At 49.2% G+C, this 19,812-nt stretch overlaps 5 protein-coding genes across 5 annotated transcripts; 2 read left to right on the top strand and 3 right to left on the bottom strand.

Annotated features, from left to right (window-relative positions):
- Window positions 1–537: 537 nt before the first annotated feature.
- POJ06DRAFT_298625 (uncharacterized protein) lies at window positions 538–2,993 on the top strand (the record flags this gene model as incomplete). Its single annotated transcript, XM_056190655.1, has 4 exons — window positions 538–556; window positions 694–944; window positions 1,003–2,096; window positions 2,147–2,993. 4 exons carry the CDS (start codon window positions 538–540, stop codon window positions 2,991–2,993), a joined length of 2,211 nt encoding a protein of 736 aa, XP_056047716.1.
- Window positions 2,994–3,634: 641 nt separating this feature from the next.
- Window positions 3,635–6,459, top strand: POJ06DRAFT_244086 (glycoside hydrolase superfamily). Its single transcript, XM_056186439.1, has 3 exons — window positions 3,635–3,871; window positions 3,922–4,847; window positions 4,904–6,459. Exons 1-3 carry the CDS (start codon window positions 3,802–3,804, stop codon window positions 6,404–6,406), a joined length of 2,499 nt encoding a protein of 832 aa, XP_056047715.1. The 5' UTR covers window positions 3,635–3,801; the 3' UTR covers window positions 6,407–6,459.
- Window positions 6,460–6,465: 6 nt separating this feature from the next.
- On the bottom strand, window positions 6,466–7,629 carry POJ06DRAFT_190672 (uncharacterized protein; the record flags this gene model as incomplete). Its single annotated transcript, XM_056184811.1, has 1 exon — window positions 6,466–7,629. The coding sequence occupies one exon, from the start codon at window positions 7,627–7,629 to the stop codon at window positions 6,466–6,468; it is 1,164 nt and encodes a 387-aa protein (XP_056047714.1).
- A 126-nt stretch (window positions 7,630–7,755) lies between these two features.
- Window positions 7,756–11,081, bottom strand: POJ06DRAFT_16755 (uncharacterized protein). The gene is made up of 4 exons (XM_056184712.1): window positions 9,950–11,081; window positions 9,534–9,902; window positions 8,961–9,486; window positions 7,756–8,912 (listed from the first exon to the last, which is right to left on the bottom strand). The coding sequence occupies exons 1-4, from the start codon at window positions 11,033–11,035 to the stop codon at window positions 7,825–7,827; spliced, it is 3,069 nt and encodes a 1,022-aa protein (XP_056047713.1). The 5' UTR covers window positions 11,036–11,081; the 3' UTR covers window positions 7,756–7,824.
- A 1,332-nt stretch (window positions 11,082–12,413) lies between these two features.
- Window positions 12,414–14,109, bottom strand: POJ06DRAFT_235222 (ubiquitin 3 binding protein But2 C-terminal domain-containing protein; the record flags this gene model as incomplete). Its single annotated transcript, XM_056185821.1, has 2 exons — window positions 12,414–13,814; window positions 13,867–14,109. The coding sequence occupies 2 exons, from the start codon at window positions 14,107–14,109 to the stop codon at window positions 12,414–12,416; spliced, it is 1,644 nt and encodes a 547-aa protein (XP_056047712.1).
- Between the last annotated feature and the right edge of the window lie 5,703 nt (window positions 14,110–19,812).

Below are 19,812 nucleotides of genomic sequence, written 5' to 3'. Positions count from 1 at the left end.
GATGCAATGCATTGACTTATATGTCTTCTTTCTAAAGCGTGGACATTCTACCTGTGGCATGTGTTGGCTTTGTTTATGATTGTAAATATCCCGCAATATGTGACCCACCATGTAGCTGTGATATGCCATCCAATACAAGTCCGAATTGCGTATCGCAAAATTTACCAGGGTTTTAGCTTGGTGGTCGGGGTAAGGACCAGTTTTAGTACTATAATTATTGTTTCCCAATGTCTGACGAGAAGCCCTAGTGAAAAGTGCAAAACGGGCTGCCACGGCTTGACAGGGCGTCCTGCACGATTTAGCACGCCGCGCGGTGTGCGGAGGGCCGACAATGGCGGCGGGGTCTGTGAGGGGTTACTGGGCATATAATCATTCTATTTAGAAAAATTATATAATGACATCCAGCAATCTGTCGCTGCTGAGATGGCGGCTCATGGAAAATAAACTTAGCTCACGTTAAGTGGTACCATACCCTTGCTCCTTGCGCTCAAAATCGACCCCACCTGGCCTGCACCTTGACACTCCGCCCGTTGGACGATGCTCAACGATCAGTCAGGTCAATGCACTGACTTATATTATTAACAGCATTTTCAATTAAGAGCCTCCGCATAATTTAGTGAATATTCTTGGAATCTTTTTATTCATAGACCTCTTGTGCCTCCAGACGGCGTTGGCGCCTTTGAACGATTCCAGTCGTCTCACTACGCACACTGTACGCCCACGACGTATCCCCGGGCTCGTCGCCGGTCAACGGGCTCCGTACCGCTGCCTCAGCGTCCTCCGGAAGTACCGGCAGCAGCGGACGCGAGCCCATCCCCGACTACCGACCTGGCCCTCCTATCGCAACCCACGACTCTGCAGACTCCAGCTCCGGCAAGAAAAGGGGCGTGACGCAAATACAAGACGACCGGATTGATTATCCGCGGCGACGAGCCGTCATTGCTGTGAGTTTATCGCACATTGAACTTAGTCCACAATATACTGATGGTTATTTGCACCTAGTGCGAAATTTGCCGAGCCCGTAAATCAAAGTGCGATGGAGCACAACCAAAGTGCAGACTGTGCAATGATTTGAACGCTGAGTGCGTCTATCGTGAGCGGGGACTCAAGTACAATGATTTCTACAAATTGCATGTAACTGCACTGTCTAACAGTCAATTCAGACTTGACGCCCGCGACAAATTGATTCTCGATAAGCTCGACAACATCCAAAGCATTCTACAGAACTCAGTTGAAAAAGAGCAGCTTCAGACTCAAATAATACAGCGGCTCGGTCTACAGTTACAGGAAAATTTTCAACAACAGCAGGCTCAGCGCCTGTCCGGTGGAAGAGCCGCCCCTAACGAACCCTCCGCTCGCTATTTAGCGTCCGGAGTTGTAGAATCTTCGCCACAAATATCCCACGGGTCTTCTGCATCTGGTCGAGAACAAGTCAGCTCCGACTCACACAGGGAATACGTATTTTCTATTCCCGAACACCACTCTACTCCATGGCTACATCTTTTTCAACATCCTAAGATCTCCCGATTTCTTTCTTCGTCACCACCGTCCGTCCTTTCGCCTCTCGCTCTGGAAAAAAGTCGACCTCCATTACAGCTAAACGCTAACGTTCTTCTGGATCTCTCACACGTGCAGCCATTTGTCACATCGTTTTTCAAGAATGTGAATCCGTTCTATGCGCTCGTATCTCCTTTCAGCTGGAAGTCCTACTATCGAATCGCGCTATCGCGAGGCTTCCGGGCTGGTCCCGAGAGTGTAATTGTCCTATTGGTATTGGCACTCGGCGAGGCAAGCATGAAGGAATCACTCAGTGTCTCGCTTCCCGATGGGCCGATACCCGGCCTGAAATTTTTCGCGAGCGCTTGGCCTCTAGTCACAAATATACTAATATCGAACTCCGTCATGGATGCCGAGGCCCTCATGCTAACAAGTGCATATCTATTCTATCTTGTGAGACCGTTAGAGGCATGGACAATATTGTCAGCCACGTGCATGAAAGTACGTGCCATAATAGCTACCACTCCACCAGAGACCCTACTCCATGATGAGAAGGAGCAATTTGAGCGAGTGTTCTGGAACGCCCTAGTTTTTGAGAGGTCAGTCAGTTTGTCTTTCTCCAGGCATTATTATCGCTTGTTCTCACCAGGGATAGTGACGTGCTTGCCGAACTCGATTTGCCTCACTCCGGAATTGAGGTGCATGAGGACGACGTCGGCCTGCCATCAGGTTTTATATCCGTGCCTGAAGCAGCCGCACTCGCACCAGGCACGGACGACTTGTGGTACTTTCTTGCTGAGGTCGCACTTCGAAGGTTGCTGAATCGTGTCCATCATATGCTATATTCTAAGACAGTAAAGATGCCAATCTCGTCATATCACCCAATCGTGCAGGAGCTGGACTTCCAGTTAAACCAATGGTACGAAAATCTTCCCCCGGTCTTGCGTTTCTCGTTCGAGCGACGTCGACTGGACAATCGATTTTCGACAGTCTTACGGCTTAGGTATTTTGCATGTCAGAGTATAATCTGGCGAGTCTATGTCGAATTCGCGCTTCAGGATGAGCAATTGTTGCAAGACAGCAGGATCCGAATGGGCGCCTCAAAATGCATCGAAGCATGTCTCAGACAAATTGAGGACATCGACGAGCATCAAGCGGGACATGTTCCATATCTCTGGCAAGGATCGTTGTCAATTGTGTCTCATCTATTGATGCTCATGGCTGTGACCACGTCGTCAGGCTTGTCACAACTTCTGTCGTACAAGTTGGACCGGATGGCGGACATTGTCACCGTTGGCATTCGAACTATTATCAGGAACGGCAAGCTTGCGCCGTCGATTAAAGCTGCGGCCGAGTCGTTGTGTGATGTAGAGCGCCAATGGGCGGCGCAAATGCGCGAGCTCGGCGTAGTACTTCCAGACCTGAGTATTGAAACTATTAACGTGCCGAGAGGTGGCAGATGGCACAGGTACCATTCGCCAATCATCGATATTTGAAGTTATTCGCAGACTAAAGACGAAACAATGACAACGAAATTGGTTAGTAAAATTGGCGTCAGAAGAATGGAATGCCGGTTATTTGATGCTGCGATCATCCCAGGATCTAAGCAGTGTCGTTGTGTGTATGATGGCGGTGCCAGATGGCATGCGATTCTTTGAAGCGAGCGACATAAGGTGTAGTATGTTGCACATGGGTAGCAGACGTGGAATAGAGAAGAAGCATTCACAGTTTAGATTAGGTGGCTTCTGTGTTAATAAACATAGATAATTGTTACCAAAAGAGTTCATTTCCATCAGAGAGCAGAATGAAGAGGGGAACGATTCTGGGCTGTGCCTACCTACTGGTGAGCCAGAATAAGCCGACCATTCATGATGTGACAGCGAGGACAATGGAAATGCTTGCGCGTTCTGAAGTAGCCCATGAAGACAGGAAGACAGTCCGAGGTCGTGCAAGCAAGTTGCGGAATCAAGGTCCGTGTTCCCGACGTGTACAGCTGAGGTTTTTTTTTGGAGGAAGGCGCGCTCAGAATGTCCACACATAACTACCAACCAGGCTCGTGCTCTTATAACCATAATAATGCACTCAAACTCGAATAACTTAGTTAACTTACAAATTCAATTTTAAAAAAGCGCAATATGCCAACTGGCAATCGACGCAGATAGAATACAGCATCACCATGATGGGATCGAGACATGCTTCTCTCCGAAATTGCGTTAATGTTAGCGTCTCTAGGTGCAAACCTTCATTATATATATCTCAAGTCCCATCTGCACTTGTAGCAAACGGACACAAAGCAGCAGCAAAATGAAACAGCTTGACATCGAGGCCACCCTCGCCGACTTGACCATTGCTGAGAAGATTTCGCTTCTCGCTGGTAAATGTCATCGTTAGAAATTCACCTAACGAGTTGCTAACCGCTTTTAGGAACGGACTTCTGGCACACGCAAAGGATTCCGCGGCTCAGCATTCCGGCCCTTAGAATGTCCGACGGGCCAAACGGTATTCGCGGCACTCGTTTCTTTTCTAGCATCCCCGCGGCCTGTTTTCCTTGTGGCACGGCTCTGGGTGCCACATGGGACATACTCCTCCTCGAGGAGGCCGGAAAAGTCATGGGCGAGGAAGCCAAGGCCAAAGGAGCTGTTGTTATTCTCGGACCCACTGTCAATATACAGCGATCCCCACTCGGTGGTCGTGGCTTTGAATCATTTTCTGAGGACCCATTTCTCTCCGGCTCTCTCGCCGCTGCAGAGATTCGTGGTATCCAGAATGGAGCTGGAGTTGTCGCAACGATTAAGCACTTCGTTGTGAACGACCAGGAACACGATCGTTCGGCAGTTAACTCAATTGTTTCTGACCGAGCTCTCCGGGAAATATATCTTCTTCCGTTTCAACTTGCCGTGCGCGATGCCCAACCGGCAGCTTTTATGACTTCCTACAACAAGCTCAATGGTACCCACTGCAGCGAGCACCACGGCCTTCTAGAGGAAATTTTGCGCGGTGAATGGAAATGGAAGGGCCTAGTTATGAGTGACTGGTATGGAACTTACTCCACGAGCCGATCGATCAATGCTGGGCTCGATATTGAAATGCCGGGGCCGACTAGATTCCGTGGTGCTAATCTCGGACATGCGATCTTTTCGAAGAAAGTAACATCACATGTACTTGACGAACGGGTCAGAAATGTGCTGGAGCTTGTAAACCGCGTTGCCCTTCTTGGACTTCCAGAAAACGCGGAGGAGAAAATGCGAGATACGTCGGAGACTGCTGAACTGTTGAGGAAGGTTGCGGCCGACAGTATCGTGCTCTTGAAGAACGACAATAATGTACTTCCGTTTGATAGGAGTAAAAGGGTACGATTCTTCGGTTCGTCCAATTCCTACCTCTTTATAGTTCGCTAATATTCCAGATTGCCGTCATTGGTCCCAATGCGAAGGTCGCAACATATTGCGGAGGAGGGTCAGCTTCTCTAACGCCATATTATGCTGTCACTCCATTCGAAGGTATTTCAGGCAAATATTCTGACCCTTCGAGCGTGTCATATACTGTTGGTGCCTACTCGCACAAGCTCCTTCCCCTTCTCGACAGCCAGATCGTGTGCAATGACGGATCATCAGGATGGATGTTCAAAGTTTTCACCTCACGAGACGATGCCATTACTGGTTCCGCCGAACCAATTGACCAAATTTTTCTGAGGAGCACTAATAACTTCCTCGGTGACTATACGCACCCTCAATTGCAACATCCTTTCTATGCAACATTTGATGGCTATTTCACTCCCCAAGTCGACGGCGTTTATGATTTCGGCATTGCGGTCGCGGGAACCGCGTATCTATATGTGGATGACAAATTGTTGGTGGACAATGCCACGAATCAGAGCGAGGGAGAGTACTTTTTTGGTCACGGTACTGTCGAGGAATCCAATTCGATGGAGCTTATGGCTGGGACAACTTACCATCTGAAGGTACTCTTCGGTTCCTTGGACACATCGAAGATTTTAAACGGCACAAGTACGGGAATGAATGGCGCCATCAGGCTCGGTTGTGCACTAAGGATCGATGCGGACAATGAAATTGCGTACGCGAAGGAGATTGCCAAAAACGCTGACCAAGTTGTTCTCTGCGTCGGTTTGAATCTCGAGTGGGAGAGTGAAGGATACGATCGCACATTTATGGACCTCCCGGGTCGTCTCGATGACTTAATTACCGCCGTGGCCGAAGTTAACCCCAAGGTCGTGGTGGTTAATCAATCTGGGACACCCGTCACAATGCCGTGGGTGTCCAAGGTCGCCGGACTAGTTCAGGCTTGGTATGGCGGTAACGAAACCGGAAATGCTATTGCCGACGTGCTGTTTGGCGACGTTGTCCCGTCAGGCAAATTGCCATTGTCATTCCCGGTACTTAATGAAGACAATCCCGCCTTTATAAATTACAGATCCGAGCGTGGTCGAGTCTTGTATGGCGAAGATGTGTATGTCGGTTACAGATTCTACGACAAGACGAGAAAGAAAGTGAATTTTCCGTTTGGATATGGGCTTTCGTACACCACTTTTGAATTGTCCGATATTGACGCTAATATTGGCGAGGCTACTCTGAAAGTCAGCGTTAGAGTTTCTAACTTGGGCAAGTTGCCTGGAAGTGAGGTTATTCAGATTTATGTCTCACAACATGCACCATCAATTAACCGTCCCCCAAAGGAGTTGAAAGGATACAGGAAGATTGAAGTTGCTGCCGGTGCTTCTGAAGTTGTGGAGATTTCCATTCCTACAAAGTACGCATTTGCATTTTGGGACGAGGAGCGCAGTGCCTGGATATGTGAGAAAGACACTTACACTATCACTGCGTCGAATGGAACCGCGAACCTTCAAACAGACGTCGCGATTGAGAAGACTACGTGGTGGAATGGTGTGTAAGCGTTTCACTTGCATAATGAAATAATACGGTTTGCAATGGTTAATAAAGTCGATGTCGGCTATTTCGCTATTGACCTGATGTTACCCTTTCTAATTGTCACAACGTACGACTTTACAACACCTTCATCCCACCACCATCTTACAATCTTTCCAAAAATTGAAAATCGCTCAAAACGTAAATATCTACCAATGGTATCCCGCCCACTTCCTCGCAGCTCTATGAAATTGGTGAGACCCGGAAAGACCTTGTCTGAAATATCCTCGAATTCTACATTCCATCCTCGCTCCTTGGTGAACCCCGAATCTTCGAGCAATCCCTGATACTCTTCCACAGAGATAAAATTCTTGAAAGGGGTCCGCGCAAGAGCACATATAACACGCAATCGCAACCATTGAGAAAACTTTAGCTCTCGACCTTTCAACAAATCCTCTGCAGCGAAACAAACTTGTCCGGTGTCACCACTTTGCGTCCTTTTCTCAAAAGCACACTCTAACACCGCATTTACGAATTTGAGGAATTTTTCTCGTGAGGGCTTAAAATGATACAGGCAATCCAGGGCCAGTATTTTATTCACGCGGCCATCCACAAGCAATGTCTTGAGCATTTCGGAGGGCCAGGTACGCGATGGGTCGCTGGCGTCTAAAGCTAAGATGCGGGCTCTTCCTAGTAAATCTCGCTTCTCAAGTGCATTGCACGCAAGATCGCTATGTGCCTGAAGTGACGTTATACCAATGTATTGTCCGACAAGCTGTGAATATAGTACCGACTGATCACCGCAGCCAATCCCCACATCGAGTACTGTATCCGCAGGATTCAGACGTGCTGCATCAGAAAGCTTCAGAGCGAGGCACTTTGCTGCCAGTTTAAAATCGAGAGTCGTTGCAGAGTCGACTGGCGCGGACCAATATCCCATGTTGTTCCACGTTGCAGGTGATTCAGAGTCCAAATTCAGCATGACATGCGCCAAATCGTATACCTCCCCAGTTGTCACATCATCGCCATCAATAAATCTCTGATAAATATAGGTCCCAATCGCAAAGACTGTCGCTATTATCGCTGACGTAACAATATATACACCGAAGAATAAGAAAAATCGTTCCAAAATGACACCGCCGCCGCATGAAGCTTTAAGCGAAGTCGTCGTGACAATGCCAATATAAACAGCTGTGGAAAAAACAATCTTAACTATCAACAAGATATAATTTTTTCTAGAAGTCACCATTTCGACAGCATCATACATATCGTACGAGGTAATTGGCTTTGTAAAGCGGCAAATAGGCAAGCCGCCATCTCAACATGTTGCTTGGCCTTGGCTGGGATTGACAGTCCCTAACCCCAGCAGTTATAGGTATTTGTCCATTCGACTATGTAATCGTGCCAAATATCGCTAGTGTACATATCTACGACAATTTATTTCTTACAAGTCTCTCCAAAAGTCACTCCATGACACTGGTTTCCGCACAGCATTCGAAAATCCCTCGTGGAATTGCACCCACACTCGTCCTTGCCGTTCCTGCTTCAAGAGATCTCTCCATTCCTGTACTGAGTTCCGTCGTGAATGCCCACTAGGTTCTGCCGGTCCCGTCAATACCGCAGACGTTTGTGGTTTGAAGAACGAGATGAATGGTGGTCTTGTTGCCTTTTCCCGTGCTGGAGCGATAACGTTCACGTCCCTCCGGTCAGACAACGGAGACGACAATAGTAGCCCGGGGTTGTTTAGCATGCCGTTCTTGCGCTTTGCCTCGTGCAACAAGTCGGCATCATCTTCATCTGCCTGAGCCTCACAGCCTTCATGGTCGCCGCCAAGGCTGCTTGATTTCCGTCGTTTGACACCTGAGAGCTTCGACGCTGCTGCAACAGTGCTACGTTGGCGAGCGCGGCGTAGCATCTCTCTTTCCATCTCGTGCGATATAGTTTGTCTAACAAGATACTTTCCGACGGCAGCAAGATCTTTGTCTTGAGTTGAAAACAAAGCAAGCTGTTCAATGGGCGGATCCATCCTAAACACGTACGCTCCATTATCAGCACGTTGCTGTATATATTTCATGGCAAAATCGATCATGACGTCAACGGTATGCATCGTCATTTGGCGTTCTTGCTCCAATACAATAGTCGCATTCACAGGGTTTAATTTCGGGTTAACAATGTGCATAAGATACGGCGCCAGTTCTGTCGAAATCGTGGATTCTTTGCGGAAGGACTGTTGTGTTGAAGCTGAAGCTGACCCAATTACTTGCTTCGCCAGATCCTTGTTTGACTTTTGCGACTCGTACGCTTCATAATCTGTCTTCCCTATTGCGTACTCTTTGAGTGAATTCGAATTGCTGCTAAACATAGAGTGAAATGCGGCGATAGGGTATGGTAGGTATGCTGATAATTCAAATTGTTGGTCGCGATACATGGAATGCGAAAGCGTATCATAAAAGTGCAACCATTCGCCAGCTTCAACAGGCTTTGCAAGCATTTCGTCCGCGTACTGCATAGTTGGATACATGGTGAAGCAACCTACACAAGGTCAGTAAGATTTCTAGAGGCAAGGACAGAAGATCTCACCTGTCGTAACTTTATCAAACTCCGCGCTTCTCTCGACATTTTCAATGACGGCCCGGATACTCTCGGACTTGCCTTTAGCTCGCTTATCGACTTTGAATACACGGCTTACGATGACGTTTGGATTTGCATCGACATCCTTATGGCCAATACTGCTGCTTCCCACGCGATTGGCACCCATGTCGAACTGGAGAGTGTTAACACATCCGCGAACGTCCCCATCCATAGAGTCGACCAATTCAGTCAATGTCCGAGTGTCGACGGATATCTTCTCCCGCGCACATATTTCTCTTAGACGTGATACAATGTATGGCGTCGATGCACGACGATATGAGATCATTTCAGCAAGCGGACGGAGGGTGCGGAGAGTATAAACGAACGGGTCATTGCAAATTGCAATGATGGGACGAAGCAAAAATCTAGCTGCCTTTTTATTTATTTTTTTTGCATTGTTAGTAGAAGTCCGGCGACCTTGCTGTATCGCCTTCGAATCTGCATTGAGAATATCGAGAAGAACACGAATGAATCCCTGCACATAATTAGCGCTGGACTTTGGACACAAGCTAGAAGACATACAGAATCTGCAGCGCCGTCGATTTCATCAATAATTATACAGACGGGCCTTGCGCCGACCCGATGTGAGTCAATGGCCCCTCGTATCTTATCATGAACAAGCGGACCACCACGTTCGTCACTAGCATTAATTTCAAGAACGTCGTATCCTGCTTGTCTTGCTGCCACGTGTGCAACAGTCGTCTTCCCAAGTCCCGGTGCGCCATGCAGCAGCAGTAGTTTCTTCTCGGGTCGGTGATATGGATCTGTGTGGACCATGTTGCTCGAATTGAATTCTCCAAACCGTCGCCTGTGAGGCGCAACAGGAACCGGCTTTTTGAACACCGCGTGAGACCACTGCTGCAACCATCGTAGTAGTGTTCTGTGGGTCCGCTATGTGCCATTAGCAAGCAACATTATTTCAAAAGGCTTGGTCGTACCTCATCACCAAGGAGATCGATCCACTTCCGTGCTCTCCATTTCTCAACCCATAATTCACTATTGTTGTCCAGTAATTCGTCAACGTGCTCTGGCTCCTTCAGCAACGTCCGCAACGGCTTTTCACGATCTTCCTTTTCGATGTTCATCATGATCTTCTCAATGTCCACTCCATAGTTTGAACGTTTGTATTTATCGCCTGAATTTCCTTCACGCAAGGTATTGAATAGAAACCGGGATCGAGCGCGGAGAGTGATTTCTTTTCCGTTAGATCCTTTCGCCTTGCGATAGAACGCGTTTGTAGAAGCCGAATGTGGTAGATATCGTAAGGGGCCGGCCTGACTGAAGCCATCATGCAAAGGAACTCGCTGCGCATCGGAAAGTGACTGTTGAGACTCAAAGTTGTCGTCCCGGTGAGCTGAGTCCAATTCGAAGAAATCGTCTTCAAGGATTTGCGCGTCATCAAATGCGACGTCGGTTTGGAGGACGTCGAATTCATCTTCCGGCCGCACATCAAAATCAGGTGCATCTCGAGTCACCTGGGCCTGCCAGTCGTTTGCTGAAGGAAGTTCTATAACACCATCAACCAGCTGCTTCCTAATTTCCATGCTATCTTCACTGTGTGCGGCTGCGGCTGCTCCGTCGCTTGTTGCAGCAACAGTCTTGCTAAACTGAATGGGATTTGTTACAAACTCCCTGGAAACTGTCGATTCATCAGGTAATTGTCGATCAGATAAGCTAATATCATTTGTCGCAGTTATCGATGCACTTGGCGGCGGCGACTCCTTGGGAGAATTGCGGCCTGCCTCGTTGTCGGCACTCAAATCAAGCCGCGAATCTTTCCTGACCGCATCCCACTCCCCTTGCGCTTGCCAGTTGTCCGGAGGCAAGCCCTGACGCACCACAATGCCAATGGTACCGTCAGATTCTGTAGAGGTAGTCAACTGCTTAGAGACACCAGAAGATGATTGCGATACAGAGCCAACCACTGAATCTGAGTCGAGCTGATTCAGTTCACCCGAGTCCGTAGCCTCCATGAGATCGAATGGAAACAGCGAAACCGTCGCTGACTCCTTATCTTCCTCCATGGCTGGCCAATGTGCTTGTGAAGTATGCTGGCTTGGTGGTATAAGGACACTACGAATTCAAGGGCAAGCAACGCGACGCGTTCAACAGCGGTGCGGCTGGTAGTCGCAAAGCACTACCCTAACCCGCGTTGCCGGCACGTGCAAGCCAAATCTGAAGAAACAGAAGCAGCCCACGGAAGCTGCAAATTCGATGACGATGAATATGAGGAAAATGAGGAAAAGTAAACTGCTTACTAAGCTATAATTATTGCTATGATGATATTGAATACAATGATAATCAGGGCTGTGGCGGATGCGGATATCCGCCAAATTTTCCCATATCCGCATCCGCCATCCGCCTTTTTGAAATTGGCGGATATGTATCCGCCTTTTTATCCGCTTTTCGACAGCATGGCGGATACGGATCCGCCAGATATCTGGCGGATATCCGCCAAATCCGCCATCCGCCATCCGCCTTTAAAAATTTGCAAAATTCATTAATAGTTATTATATATCTAATTTCCTCAAAAATTTCGCAAAGTTCTCTAACATGATATTTGAATTTTCTAAATGGACTCGCTGTAGCGGACGCAACTTATATGGTCGGTGATCCCCGCTACGTGTGAGCCGGTACGACAAGTGCTAGAATAACTTCTTGTCGGACTAGTCGAACTATGCAAGTTGAGGGTTAGGGCTAACTGTGACCCGATTTTGACCTTTTTTTCAATTTAATTAAGAATATACGGATTATCCGCCATATCCGCCATATCCGCCAAAATGGCGGATCGGATATCCGCCTCTCTGAGGGTTGGCAGATTTCTATCCGCCATCTGTATCCGCCAAATCCGCCTATCCGCCTACAGCCCTGATGATAATTGCTACTAAGATTAAAATCTTCCAGTACTAGCTTGTTTACCTCCATATATAAACGTACCTACTTTTGCGGTGCGCCGAACAAACATGGGTAACTGGCATGTGTGTGTAAGTTTACTTAACTAGTGTTTGCACGTATTTGTTCTTTGCAGGGCGAGAATGTAAGACCAATTTAATCCACAAATATCGTAAATACTAATACATATAAATAAAACCATAAATAAATCAATTGAGTATGTGCCTGAATTCCAACCCGCAACAATTTTAAAATACCATAGATTGAATACACCTTAGAGAAAATCAATTATGAAAGAATACCATAGATTGAATACACCTTAGAGAAAAATCCAATATGAAAGACTTAACAAATTATAATCTTCTTCCTCCAGATTAGGATAATTAGGAACATCTTCGATGAAATCAACGGTCACCGGAAATATAGATATGCAAATGGAAATTTTTTATGTTCTTCCTTCAAAAATGAGAGCCAATCTGCGCCACGACGAAGATGACTCAGAGTGAGCGCTTATTCGCAAGGGAGGAGAACAGTGCCGACTGGTGGTGGATTGTAGTCAATGAAGTACTCAACAACACAGTCGCCCGTGCACTTGAGCAAATAGCCCTGGTAGCTGCCAGCAGCACACTTTGTACCTTTAGCATAGGAGTCTTGACCACGGGTCAAGGTAACGGTGTCGACCAACTCGCCAACGGATGGGTAGTCGTTCCAGGTAGCAGACTCAGTGAGCTGGCTGGTAAGAGCGAAGATTTCAATGGTCGTGTCACCTTCGAGGACGAACGGGAAGGTGATTGGGTTGTCTGGGAACATAAACTTGAGTTCGCAAGAGCCAGTATACTTGATATTAACATCGAACTGGAGGAGTACATCCTGCTCCTCAGACGCGGACTTAGTAAGGTTGGCCCAGTATTGAGTTCCGAGAGCAGTGTCGGGCTTATTAGAGTTGATGGGGATAATCAAGTTAGGGTACAGCGATGTGGACGGAACACAGGTGGAGGACGTGGCAGTGCTCGAAGAAGACGACGAGGACGACGACGAAGACGTAGGAGATGGCGTGGTCTCCGGTGTCTCAGTAACGACCTCAGTAGCGGTTGTCGGGACGACGACGGTGGTAGGGACGACTTCGGTGGTACCAACAATGACGGTGGTCGGTACGACCTTTGTAGTAGCGACGGTGGCTGTCTCGGTCACAACAGCAGTGTCGGTGACGGTGACGGTGACAGGCTTAGAGACGGTGACGGACTTGTAGGCGGTCTCGGTCTCGGTCTCAGTCTCAGTCTCAGTCTTGGTCGCGAAGACGGTGGTAGGAGTGACAACGGTCGAGCCAACGGCAGTGACGGTGACTGTGGTACCCTTTGTAACGGTCGCAGTCTCAAATTCGGTGGCAGTCACAGTGGCGGACTTTACGACTGTCGGACAAGATCCAGTGACGGTTTCGGTCGCATAGACAGTGGTAGCGGCAACCACGGTAGAGAGCTTAGACTCGACATCGGTGACGTAGATGGTAGTAGGGGCAACGACAGTTTTGAACGAAGAAGCGACGGAGGTGACGTAGACAGTGGTAGGAGACGTCATAGTGGCAACTTCGGACTCTGTCGAGACGACAGTCTCAGTGAAAGATACGCTCGCGGTCTTATAGACGGTGGTAGGCATGCAAGTGCCAGAAGGAGCACAGTACGCGGCCTCGACGGTTAGGTTGACAGCAGTGCAAGCCGGGGAGGAGATGTCCTTAACATAGATGTTCTTCTGGTCATCAACGCCAGTGTCGCAAGCGTAGAAGGTGGTAGAGCCATAGTAGGTGAGGAGGCCCCCGGAAGCGCAGAAGCCAAACGGGCTGGCATCGGGTTGAAGGGCAGCGGTACACTCAAACTGGTGGTATGGGGTGACATAGCAAGGGCGGCCATAAATATCCTTGACACTGCAGTTAGCATTGAGCGACATCGCAATCCAATCAATCCCATACACTAAGAGTGCCATTAGAGGAGCCGACAAGAGTCAAGCAGGTGGTGCCGTTGCCAGTGCGAACCTGGCCGTCAAAGATCTGGCCAAGGAAGCCAGTGCGGACCTGACCATCCGGAATCTGGCCGAGAGTGCCTTCTGCGTCGGTCAAGGAGAACGAGGCAGACGGCCAGTCACACGTCGCTGCGAGAACAGAGGGCAGAGCCGCGAAGGCAGGGACGAGCAAGGCGGCAACTTTGGCGTACATTGCGGGAGAAAGTCAGTGTGCTTGATTTTAACAGAAGTTGGACAGGACGATGCAAGCGTAGTATTTATTCATGGGGCGTGTGGGAACGACAAGGTATAGGCTTCGGTACAGGCTGCATCTTGCATGGGCCGAAGAAGCGAGGCCGTAGCCGGATATGGACGCGGCGTGCGCTAGCCGCTCAGTTAGATGAGACACTAGTGCCCGAAGAGGAATACTAATGGAAACGGCACTCTGGAGCTCCTCGGCCACCGCTCACCGCTCACTGTCGCTGTCGCACCCCTCACACACAACACACATGACCCGGGCTCCGCCTTGATCCATACACGCCCACAAATGCACGGCTGAGAAATCCAAGCTTGTCCGGACAGGTCTGCGGCGAATCTTTCTCGTACCACCGCACGCTGACTTCCAGCCGCCGTCAGCGTGAGTGTTATGGGGGAACAGGCGTAGGCTCAGGCTCAGGCACAAGGCACAGCTCTGGCGTTTTTCGGCACGTGTGTTTTGTGACGTAAGTCAGCAAGCTGTTGCGCTTGTGCCTGGAGCTAAGCCGTATTTGTGCTAGCTCTGCGGCGGTCGCTTCGATCGGCAGCTGGCGAGCGTCCAAGCTCTCTTGGCGTGTGACTCGGGCCGGGGCTCGCTGACCCGAGGTCGCCCAAGTGACCCAATCCCCTACTCTCCATGGAATCGATCAATTACTTAGACTGTATAATATCCGATCCGGAAACTGCCGAGCAGCATTCATCTGCAAGTGGAAAACGGGCGGTTCAGTTGTGACGGATTGGCACAACCACCCGCGTATGGTCTCGATCACAGCTGGCCAGCTCACACGTCGTCGTCGAGGTCCATCAGAGCGGTGCCAAAAGTTGCTTGTCGATGCCGGGGTCTGGAGCCAATTAGACTTGTCGGCCGTTGCCTGCCATATTATTTCTCGGTTTGGGGGCGTGTCCTATTATTAGTTCGTCCTTGCTCGACCGGTAATGAGAAGTGGAGTCATGTCGTGGGGCTAACTCGGAGTAACTCACTTCTGGAAGCAGTCCTCCATGTCTACAGTAAACGGTGTGGTCTGAATCGTGATTTTTCCAGTGAGAATACCTGCCGACTCTAGAGCTCCGTTACTGCTACAGCAGCACAATTCATCTTCAGGCGATTCCGCTGAAACACGGCGGCTGCATGGGCATCGTATCGCACACTTCGATTGCTTTGCCGGGGTGGTCGGCTGATGTGCCCACTTGTGCGCGCGCACAGAGATCATGGAGTGCAAAAATAGGTTATCACGGTTTCTCCAGACTTCGAACAACATATATGGAGGACTGGACTGGCTACGTCAGTCTGCTATATATAGTCACCGGTGCTCTCGAGGAAACTCCCGGCCCGACCTGGACACTCACTTCTGTCAAACAATTAAACCCAGTTCGATTGCCAACACACGCCGGTTGCCTGAGGTTGTCGTGGTTGAATCTTTTGTCGACGTGACCACTTAACAAAAGTGTTTGGAAAAGGGCCTTAGCCGCGCACACATCCTGTCGTCGAGGACAACAGTGTGTCCAAGATCTAACTACATCGTAAAACTGACGTCACCGACTTTCGCGTAGAGTATGTGAGAAACACATTTAGAACCCTTATTATTGAGGCACACCACACTTAATAATACCTTGCGCCTAGCTGAAGTGAATTACTCGGCAGACCCATATGTGTGCTCACCTGCCCGTGATCGATAACGAACCGGGATCACGTCGTGGGCCAGCTCACTTCAACCTTGGGCACAAAATCACAACTACATACGGAAGGTTCTGCAGCACCACTCACAGCTACTCAGTGCTCGCCTCATTCGTGCTAGTTTTCCTGCTGATGTTTTACAACCTAGACGTTTGCAAGACAACCAATAGCATCTCTCGGCCACCGACGTCACACGCAAGCAATAAATTACCCTCCACTCTTCCGATCCGCTCGCTTGGCCTGGGTAGCTTAACAGTGGCAATCAAATTCCAGCATAATCTGGTGACAGATCTACTGCCTTGCAATTCGGCATGATGGGAGCCAATCATATCTGCCGCCAGCCAGGGTCTCTCAATTCACATGCCTCCAGCTCGACCCAGGTCCGCATGCCAACCCGCTCATTTGGAAGAAACTGTCACATTACTTCTTGGCTATCCGTCGGGTCGCCTTAATCGGCTCCTTCCAGCCTAAGATGGACATGGGAAAGCAATTGGTCGCCAGCACTTGCGATTAACACACACAAATGCGGATTGGTGAGAATAAACACTAGCAGGTGAGATGATTGTTGCTTCAAACCGATCCATACCATCGTTGGTTTGGTTTATTTCGCCACCCCCTCGCTGAATTCATCTGTCGCACACACGATTATTTCTAATTATTCGCCGACTTGCTGTCTGACACTCCGTTCCCACATTTTATCCTGTTCCATTATGCTGTCATGTTCAATAAGGGCGCGGAATTTAATGGTCTCAGAGCTTCCAGGGGCTTCTCCAACCAAACTGCCATACATAACGAAATCATTTTAATTCACATCTCCATCCGCATACGATGATTACGATCGGTTATTCATCATCCTCTTCTCTGCTTTAGAATACTACGCGGACACCATTTGCGCAATCAATACTAGACTAAGCCCTCATAGGCGGCTGCGGCGCGGTCGCATCATGCGATTGGCGTAAAGCGAAGTCCACGGAAACGCACAGATTAGTCGAACTTAATACGCCAATCGGATGAGCAATTACTGCGGTAATTGATATCAGTTAACCTTAGAAGTATTATTATGACTTGCCGTCGCTTACTTTCTCAGCTGCACGAATACGTGCGCATAGTGATAGTCGTCGGAGGACTACCTGTTAATAAATATCAAATTAATCGACACGGTTACACCGACGCATTTTATTTACTACTGACCGATTTAAGCTACGAAATAACTCACCGATCCGGAAGTTCCGCGGCACCTCGCACAGGTCGCGCCGATCTCGGTCTGTCAGGGGCCGTGACGTCATCACAACGCGATAGATGATAATCTTTTATGAATAGGTTTGCTCGGTACCTGAGCCAAGTTACTTCCAAGTCATGCAGTCTGTTGAAATAAACCAAACCAAATGAGACCCTGGACTGCACGATAATTGAACACGCCACTACGAATAGATTGTCGCGCCATGCTTTCTATTGAGCTCGTGCGTAGATCTCCCCAAGCAGAAATCTGTCCTGGCAAGTGAGATTAACAATGGCAGTGATCCGACAAACCGGGGTTCTACGATTTCGGGATCAGTCACTAATTAACAGCATTCATCCAACTAGTTCGGCTAATAGTACAATTGATATCTTTCACAAACTAGATACACTTCACCAGCACAACGCCGATTCGCGAATTCCAACCCTAAAAATATATTTAAACCAAGAGCGTACGTTTTGTCTTGCTCAAAACTCACTCAGCACAAAGTCCTCGCGCGTATCCTCATCCATTTCCAGCAACAAAATAACGCCACTCTCATCCAACTGCCGCAATACGGCCAACGCATGCTTGTACTGTTCTTTCGTCCACCGCAGGTCCAGCCGCATGCGCGAAAGCAGCTTGACGGCGCTCTGAAACCGCACGTTGGCGTCGCTCGTGTTGGATCCAATAAGAGTTGGCGAGCCCGGCTGTCCTGCCGCCGGACTCAGGCCCCTGCCGGCATTACTTATCGAACTGGCGGATGCTGTCGACTCAAATACCTGTTTAATCGACTCTGTCACGATTTTCACTGCCACACCTAGTGCCTCAGCGTCGATCATGAGTCCGCCCGGCACATTCACATTGGTCGGTCGTCCTGCTGGCGTCAGATTGGACGGCACAGCACTCGCACCATCCGTCCGTGCCCTCTTCGCCGGCGGCGCGCTCCGTGATGACTGCGGTGTCTGTCGGACATTCGCCACGCCCGACTGGTCAAGGTACGCCGTGCGCGAAGGCGACTGCAACGATGTCTGCGTTGCCTGCAGCATACCATTTCGTGCAGGGTGCGCAGTGCCGTACCCACCTGCACCAGAATGCATTCCCGCCGCCTCCGGACTCGCCTCGAACAGATTCGCACTCGTAATGTGCGATGCCATTTGCGCAGACACCTCCGACGGGGACTGCAGCCTGGCGGTCCCGGCGCCGGGATTCATCACGACGTCAGCATGCTGTGCCATCGGCGGTGATACTATGCCTTGGCTCGGTCCTTGCGTCGACTGGTGCGGCGGCTGCTGCCGCTCAGCTTCGAGTTCTCCGTACTTTGGAAACACTTCGCGCATTCTATCCTCGTAGAAGAACGAGCGCGTTTTGAAGTGCCGGCCGTGGGGATTTTGTTGAATAAACCGGTCCCATACATCATCGCTCGCTTCGAACAAGCTCGTCTCTGCATTCCACCGAAAGCCGTCGTATACCTTAAGCCGCATCCAAGCCTCATACGTCCGTTTCATCTGCATCTCATTAGCCGCGCTGGGTTCGCAAAAATTATGACCGACCAACCAAAGACAGCCTACAATTTGAATGTGATTCTTGATATGCGACTTTTCAAGGTTGGTTAAAAATCGATCATTAAACGCATTCGTAACAAGTCGCCATCCTTCCTTCGTGAACCCGGTATCATTGCGCAGTCCTTGGTTGCCGACCTTGATGAGCTCGTCCAGGACAAACAAGTCCCGCTGCGTTGTCCAGATCGTTTTGTTTGTGTAGTGCGGGCGCGGTGCGATTGACATTGTTGTTGCAGATTTGTGAATAATCCTGACTCGACCGGGGTCAGACTTTATATTGGCAAATGTTCGCACTGGGCAGAACCAATACAACTTTTCTTTCGTTTTGTAAACGCCAAAAAGTGCTTGACGAGACTCGTAAAGCCGGCCAATATGTGAGCGTGGCGGGGCGACACAGAGACTCCGGTGGTCATAATAACCCATTCGCGCTGCCTTGCGGCTCGCCGTCGCCCGTCACAACTTGTTTTGCCACAGGGATCGCTGCGCGTCAAAACAGCAGGCGCTCTGACGGACGAACTTTAGAGTGTGAGTTCATTCAAGTGCACTCAAAGTCTGCCCAAACTCCACTTTACTCGTGCCCTGGTCAGACCAACTTGACTCCACTTCGGATTCTGAGCGAGTCGACTCGAGTGCACTCGATTAGCCTTTTGCTTTCACTGCAATACGTCACTTCGAGTGATGAGCAAGTGCAAGTTTATACTAAACCTTTCTTGCATGCATTGGGCGCAGCCGGCAACTCATCGTTAGCATCACTTACAGCGTAGAATACGGCACATTGCGTTCCCGCGCAGGCGACGCGTTATGTCCCGTAAATAAAAAAAATTGATGAGAGCAGCTGTAGTCGACAACCTCACTGTACACGATATCCTTTTCTACAGTCGTCGGACAGCATTTTACTCGCGATTCCGCTCATAGTATACTCAATTGAATAAATTCTCAAGCCAACACTCAGAATGAACGCGTTGAGTACATACGATTCCGGGTACAAGCACTGATTCTGACTTGGATTCAACTGGCAAGAGGACCACCGCAGATCTCACATTTACTATGAAACGACTCCATACGGGGGAAGGGTATGCCGTAACATTAAGGAGAGAAAGTGTGTCTCGAAGTTCATAGCTGGCAATATGAGGGGGATTACAGCTCTAAGACCAGTACAACCGTACTCTGGGCTCATGCCACTACTTGCTTCATTTAGGGAATCGCCGA

Source organism: Lipomyces tetrasporus (genome assembly GCF_029532465.1).
Source record: "Lipomyces tetrasporus strain NRRL Y-64009 chromosome Unknown POJ06scaffold_1, whole genome shotgun sequence".
NCBI classification, from domain to species: Eukaryota; Fungi; Ascomycota; class Lipomycetes; order Lipomycetales; family Lipomycetaceae; genus Lipomyces; species Lipomyces tetrasporus.
This window is presented reverse-complemented; position numbering and strand designations above follow the sequence as displayed.